The following is a 7,723-nucleotide window of genomic DNA, read 5'->3' on the forward strand; positions in this document are numbered from 1 at the left end:
AATCATCTTATGATGCAGACACAGGTAACCAGGATCAACATTCAGCGCCTCGTTGATCCAGTTGAGCACTCAGAGTCAGTTTGTTGAGGTCCTCCATTTGCTTTTCCTAGAGGACTCCTTTTACTTTGCTTTCTAATATTTCAGTTGTTAGTATGATCGGGGGTCTTGTCCCGACATCCTTCATTGTTTAGAGGCTTCATAGACGGATAGTTATAGTTCTTTAGTCTCTTGTATTTCAGATGTTTTGCTATGAGACATGAGTATCCATTTTGGCTAGTTTGAATGTTTCCTTAAAGACATTTTAAGTTTATTTCATAAGTTCCTTATTTGAGACTATTTCTTATGTTTAAGTCTTCCACTGAGTAAGTAAGTCAGGCCAAGAGTTCGCTTGGGGCCAACAATGATTCTCGAGTGCCAGCAACGTCCGAGGTGTAGGCTAGGGGAGTGACAAGATTGAAGCCTCTTTTAATCGCAAAGTTACATAGGTAACTAGACAATAAATTAATTGTTCATATCAATATGAAGTATGGATAGATTCTCAAGTTTACTGCAAGTTGTTAATATTTTTTTTTGAAAGTAATAAATTTGCTCCTCGACACTGCGATTGGAATAGAAGTGTAGTTTCAAATTAAACTTCATCTCTCTAGTATGATGATTTTTAAAAAGCACCCAAACAAACTGAATAGTTTTGTGTAATATTTTTCTCTTTCAAGAATATATGATAAGTTGAATTGTTGTCCAAAATGATATCTTCTTCCTTTAATCTTCCATTTTAATTATTTCTTATGATACATTTAAACGGGGATCTTTAATTTAAAATGATATATGTAAAGCAAAAAGTATGACTGAACTTTCTACACGTTAAAATTAGAATATTTGCTCACTTTTTTCAGCCTTTAAAATTTATTTATCCTTCACCAATGATTATTATTTATTAGAAAATTTAATATATGAGGTTGATGTTCATTTGATTCCCTAAAAATATCAAATAGTAACACTTCCTAAAAGCAAAAAGATAAATTATAAAATTATTAATGGTCGTTTTAGTTTTAATGATTGATAAGTTTTAAATATTATTTCATAAATTCCGTGATATTAAATTCCTACACGAGGTGCAGATATTAAAAAGATGATTCCTTCTATTTCTTTTGATCGTTTTGATTGTTTCTAGAAAGTATGAGAAATGGTTATGCAGTAATAGAGTAGTGTTCAACTTAACTTGCACACATCTCAACTATTTTATCAGAGTTATCAGCTGTTACACACCAGCAAAACTAGCAAGTAATTTTGTCCACCAAGTAAATGCCCATGTTTGACCCCAGTGGCTTGAGGCTCAACTAAAGCTAAGCTACACAGCTAAAAAGTGTCAACAAGTTCTCACGAAAATAGTGAGACAAGACAAACGAACTCCGAAGTCACTCATCCCTTGGATCGTGTATTGATCACAAAATGCTCAGGATACTTCCACAACAGCACCAGCAAATACAATAGTAAAAATATATTAAATAAAAAAGATGAGACAACTTTCAAAGAAAAAAAATTTGATAGTAAAAATAGTAAGAATAACAAACATAAAAAGAACAATAGTAATACAATTGAAGAATAAGGTAATGAACAAAAAATACAATGACAATGGTAAGGAGAAGAGAGAGCACATAAAATGCTCTAAAATAAAATCACTTCCCGCCTATCAAAGAAAGAAATCTCTCTGACTTTCTACTAATCTTCTATCCTAATCTCAATCTTCATACTCTCTTATGTCCTTGGTGCGCTGAAGGTGTTGTCTTATCTAATCACATTTTCCTGATTCTTCCTTGATCTATCTCTACCTTTTATTAGGCTATTATTGTCAACTTCTCGCACCTCCTCACTAGGTTGTCTCCGTTCCTCCTATTCACAATATGTGTGGATCATTTTAATCCCACTTTCCGCATCTTGTGCCAAGAAGTCACTCCCACCTTATCCCAAAAAAATTCTTAATATTTCCTCTCCTATTATGTTCATACATCCATCTAGACATCCTCATTTCCGCTACCTCTTCATCTATTGGGCTTGTGAATTCTTAACTGGCCAACATATGTGTTGACACCCAATTTTGGCCCTCCACAATTTAATTAATTTTCAAGCTTATTAAATTTTGAACAAATTGAAGTAATTATTTTGAAAAAAAATAAATAAAATCAAACTTACTTTTGAAATCATTTTCAAGGCAATTTTCCATTTTTACTATAAAATATATCTCTATATACTTAAATATATAGATTTATATAATTTTTTCAATTTGAATAAATAGTTAGTAAAACGTTTTACCAAAAAAAGAGTTAATTAAGTATGTATCGTATTTCCTTTAAGACTGATCACGATTTAATAAAGATTTTTCTCTTCGAAATAATTGTTTTGTGTTGTCGAAGTGAAGAAGTTTAAATAATTAATTAGATTCATAATTTATCTAATTTCCATTTTATCAAATTTGAACTAAAACAGGCCGATTTGATGAAATATAGAGACCAAGGGACCTGCTCCCTTTGATATCCAATTAGAGCCTTAACTTGATGAGCCCAAAGCAATTATACCCAACCCAGCCCAATTCCTTTCATGCCAAAACACACCCAATACCCATCAGATTACATACAGTAACAATACATCAGTACCAGCCGACCCCATCACGTTTCAGCTTCACGCGAAGAAACCCAGAAGCAACAACAACGTCAATACACAGTGATCCCAGACGACGTGAACATATGCAGCAAACGGCGTCAAATAGACGGAACAGTACGCCCTACACGTACAGGCGGTACACAGCTTTATTCTCGTCGTCTTCTTCCTTTCCCTCGACAAACAGTACGCCTAGTACTGTTCCAGCCTTTTCCAGCCGCAGAATTGTCCTTGCTCGCGCGGATTGACGCCACGTCGAGTTCAAGGACACCCAAGTGAATCGAGATCGTCCACCTCTATTTCAATCCGTTGAAATTGTGAGAATTCTAGTCTTTTTTTTTAGGGAATTGGAGTTGGAATTCAAATTGGTGGGCCTTGTTTTTATCCAACTTTTCAGTTTTTTTTTTTTTTTTTTTTTTGCAAAATTCCGAACCCTAGTTTTTCCTTATAAATATCCCTGTATTTTCACTGAAAATGGGGGGTCGTTCTTCACTGATATACAGAGAGATATAAGATTTACAAAGAAATCGGTTTTCAGATAGTCCAAAGCTTTAAGGTTTAAATTTTTTCATAAGGTTTTGTCCTTGAAGTCTTCATCCAAGCTTTCCGGAAAAGCTCCTTTGGTGGTGGACGCTCGTTGTTTACCACTCGTCATTCCAGTTCGCTGCCCAGAACCAGGTACATTCTTTCTTAGCTTTGTTTGTGTTTAATTCCCAGCTTGTCTGCTATTTATGTGTTCTTGGCTTTGTTTAGACTTTGGTTTGATAATTGAATAGCTAATAATGTTTCTCCTGTGCTTACTGCTTTATTGTTATAGTCGTAAATCTTCCTAACTTCTTTGGTGTTCTATTCGTGTTGCCTGTCTGAATTGGTCGTGAAGATTAATGTTCACCTTGGTTCTAGTCCTTACATTTTCCCCTTTAATGATAAGCATCCAATTTTGTGTTTATGCATCTAAGATGTTAAGCTTATTAGTTTGATTTCTCTGTTAAGAACTACTGTGTCCAACATATTCATTTATTTTCTAATATTTTCTTTTTTGGGCATTATACTGTACCCTTGCTCATGTTTCTTTATAGTTGATATTTGTTCAAGCTTAAATTTGCTAACAACATGTTTTAGTATGGTTTTGAGTATGTTTCAGTAATTGTCACTTTTTTTTGAAAGAAAAAATGATGGTTCCTCAGTGTATCCTATTTTTAGTTTTTGTTTATTTAGCTTAAAACTAATCTTGTTCTTGAACTATTACATTTGTAAGCTTGAATCTCTTGAACTCGTGGGCTGCTTAAGTTCTCTTTTTATATCCATTTAAGCTCCAGCTTCATATTGCGCGTTTTAGTTTGATTTTCTTCTCATCTAGGTTAGGTAACTGCTGATTTGTTGTTTTACGGTGAAACCTTGTTGGTGGTATGAACTTAAGATGCTTTCTGTCCAAATGATGAATGTTAAATAGGCTTGAGTCTATTTATGTGTTAGGATTAGCTGTTGATTCTCTCTGCGTATTGATCATGGCTCGACAATATTTCTTATCGTTAAATTAGTTTGGGTTACCCACATTTGTCTGTATGCTTTAAGCACGGATTAATGTCTCTTGTATACTCTTCAAGCCAATTCTCATAATCATGAAGATTGTTAGAATGTTCTTGCCTCCTTATTGACTTTTGTCTGATTCAAATCCTCTTACTAGTTCATAGTAGGACTGATTTATAAATTTGTAATCGCTCTCAATGAAGTCGAGCTTGCTTTGTATTTGAGCTTGAGTATCCTGTTTAAGTAGCTATTGCATTTATCATAGAATCTTTTATTTTGATGAGTGAATCATGAACTGGTGTTGTTAGTTTGATTTCAAGAAGTCTTAAACCTTTAAGCGTTGCTTTAGAGATCCTTTAGAATGTTTTGACTGAAATTTCAGTCAGAAAGCTCCAAAATTTAAGTTTTGTTTACCTTATTTCCCCGAGTTACTGATTGATAGGTTTTTTTTAACATGTTTAAATATGGCAGTCTCTGTTGCTTTGAATTGAATTCATACTAATGTCAGTTTGCTTTCCTAAACAATGATAGATAATTATAATTGATTGTTTAATAAAATTTCAGCAGAGATAGCATGTCATTAAGAGTTTTAAGCTTAAGTTGATATCATCCTAATGTTGTTGTTAATCTTTTCCCTATTTTCTTGGCATGAACTATCTCGTTTGAGTCCAATTGGACTCCTCCTCTTGCATTTTCCTCTCCGAGTCGACTCTCCTTTAAACCAATTGAAGGGGAAGTTAATATCATTGGGTTGAAACCCAAGTAATACCAACGGATCAGTGGCAACAAGTAGCAGCAACAGCAGTCTTAAATGGCCGAAAACGAGGAACAAAATTGAGTTAAAACCTCGACAAATCGGCAGGATGACAGCAGCCCCAAAGGGCTAAAAATTGGACTCTTTTCGGACTTAAAAAGTCCAATCTGGGCAGCAGCAAGTGAGAAGCAACAAGTGGACTTAAAGTTGTCCAAATTCTATTTGCACCTTTGTTTCCCTTATATCGTGATTTTGTGATACTTGCTCTTAATTTCTAACATTTATTTGATCAATTTAGATGAATCCTTGGGGTGATATGTTTATTCAAGTTTTCAAATTTCGAAACTCATTTTAAGTTAGCTAATTTAAGCTTTATAGAATGACTTGAGAACCTTTTATGTTCTTTCATAGTTATTGAAAAGCTTTTGAATCTATGTTTGTGAGTTTTGAATTAGCTATTTAGTTCAAATTTTGACTAGGATAGAGTTGTTAAGTTTTCTTAAACTAAAATTAGTTCTCTTTTAAAAAAAATAAAAAAAAATAATAACTTAAGACTTTGTATGAATGACTTGAGGAATTTCTATATCCTTTCATAGTTGTAAAACAAGGTCCCTTGATTCATATTGATGAGTTTGAATTAATCGTATGGTTCAAAACATAACTATGGATAAAAGTTTCAAGTTAGGATTATTTTTTGAGATTTTTACAAGCATCAAAAGATTTTTTTATCTAAGTTTCAAACAAGTATTTTTATAAGTAATTTTTTATTTTTATAAAATTAGCTAAACTTTTAAATCCGTCGGTCAACCGTGTGTTAGCGGATTCTCTAAGATGCCTAAACCCTTCCTTAGAGAATTAATTTGAACCCTTACCCAAGACTCTGGTTTTTTTATTAAAAATATTTTCTTTCAAAAAAAAAATTTCTTTTTTAAATGGTTTTCTTAATTTTTCCTAAAAATTAAGTGGCGACTTCCAAATTACTCATTTTTCCAAAACCTTAACAAAATTGCCAAAAGTTGCGAAAATTGGTTCCGAAAACCTTAGTTTTCGAAATCAGGTCGCAACAATATGATCGATCTGACCACCACTCTATAAAGTTTATCTTTCAAGCCTTGGCATGACACATTCTTAAGACAAAGAACATCACATCATTGCCCAACAATTCTATTCAGAACTAACATTTGGTGAATCCAATAAATAGAAAACCTGATTTAAACTTTTAACATCATAATATATCTACTGCAATCAATAAATGAACACAACAATATTTCTAAAACAATTCTCCAAATATAGCAGATTCATAAGGTATTCTGGCATTTCCACAGAAATGCACACAGTAAAACCAATCAAAGTTTCAGGAAGTTGATCAAAGTAATTAAGGAAAACAATTGAAAAAAAACAACAAACCAGTACATAAAAGCGCGATTACTCTATCAAAAGTAGTAATCACAAACTTGTTTATTTCAGTATCTCCGGCCAGATCCATCTTCAAGTTCCAAGCTCTCAAAATAGCACCCATACACTCCCACAAACCATGCTATATCTTGTTCCATCGGCACATGAAAATATTCTATCTTTTCGGTAACCAGATCATAAGAGTAGACTTGTCTGAGACCATAAGGAAGAGTTTTTAAAACAACGAAGAGAAGCTTATGATCGTTCAACATTCCCAACAACATTGTTTTTTTGGAGAAAGGTTCTAAAATGAACTTCTTAGTCCAAGAGTATGAACTCTTTTCATTCACGAGCATCCATATCTCAGTGTTCTTAGTACAATCCTCAACGGAGACCATCATTGCTAGTGATCCTCTCAAAACCATAAGCTTTCTGTGAACAAGTTGGCAATCAAAACCACGATCATCAGGAATATCTATAAGTTTGAATTCATCCTTAATCAGATCAAAGCAGATAACATATTCCACCTCGCGTCCAGTCAGCCAATACATAAAACCATTCACAAAAATCTGAGGTTCCGAAGAACCAGTTAGGGTAGGAAGAGTGAACGATACGGTTTTCCATGAACCTGAACTCAGGGTATAAACCCAAGCAACTTTCGTTGATTCATCATCCATCAACATCTGAAAAGGGACTTTCAAAATTTTATATTCATTGCTTTGTTGATGAAACCCGAGTTTTAGATCAGTAAATTTGGAGCACTCAGAGGGTATACTAATGCATTTGTATCTATGATTAGCGGGATTCCAGAGGATAACTTTTGGTGAGCTATAGATATTCTTCATAAAACAAATGAAACCATTGCAGCAACACTCGAATTTCACCCCATCAAAAGGTAAATACAATTGCTGTTTTATAGGGGAATTATACTGTTCAGTGTTGCGCAAAACAGGATGAAGATGTAGCAAAAATATATCAGGCCTGAAGCAGCTAACATTCTTTTTCTGGTAAGAGTAAATGACAGAAGGAATACGATAGATTTGATGATTTCGGTGCATTTTGATAAAATTAGGGTTCCTAATGTAATTATACCATGATTTGGCTACACACTTAAACCGGAGCAGCGATTTGACTGGAAGCCCTACGAGTATCAGCTCCATTGCATCTTTCGGCAAATTGCAATTTATAATTGAGTAAGCTTCTTCTTCATTGTAGTTTTGATCATCCATGGAATTACAGTGTTGCTATATTCCAGCCAGCAATCTATCTAGGTATCTATGCTAACCCTACTGGAAAAAAAATATATATATACTAACATTAGCTTGAGACTTAAAATTACGAATATACCCTTATTCCATTTTGGTAATAATGAATTTAAAGCCCTATAAT

General features: G+C 33.6%; 1 protein-coding gene across 1 annotated transcript; it reads right to left on the bottom strand.

The window, feature by feature from the left end:
- Nucleotides 1-6,402: 6,402 nt before the first annotated feature.
- Nucleotides 6,403-7,563, bottom strand: LOC107062382 (F-box/kelch-repeat protein At3g23880-like). Its single transcript, XM_015312941.1, has one exon. The coding sequence runs from the start codon at nucleotides 7,561-7,563 to the stop codon at nucleotides 6,403-6,405; it is 1,161 nt and encodes a 386-aa protein (XP_015168427.1).
- Nucleotides 7,564-7,723: the final 160 nt, after the last annotated feature.

The sequence above is a fragment of the Solanum tuberosum genome, unplaced genomic scaffold (genome assembly GCF_000226075.1).
Source record: "Solanum tuberosum cultivar DM 1-3 516 R44 unplaced genomic scaffold, SolTub_3.0 scf00222, whole genome shotgun sequence".
Taxonomy (NCBI): domain Eukaryota; kingdom Viridiplantae; phylum Streptophyta; class Magnoliopsida; order Solanales; family Solanaceae; genus Solanum; species Solanum tuberosum.

What these genes read in the sequence shown, in the direction of transcription:
- LOC107062382 (XM_015312941.1), bottom strand. Translation starts at nt 7,563, where the DNA reads ATGGATGATCAAAACTACAATGAAGAAGAAGCTTACTCAATTATAAAT.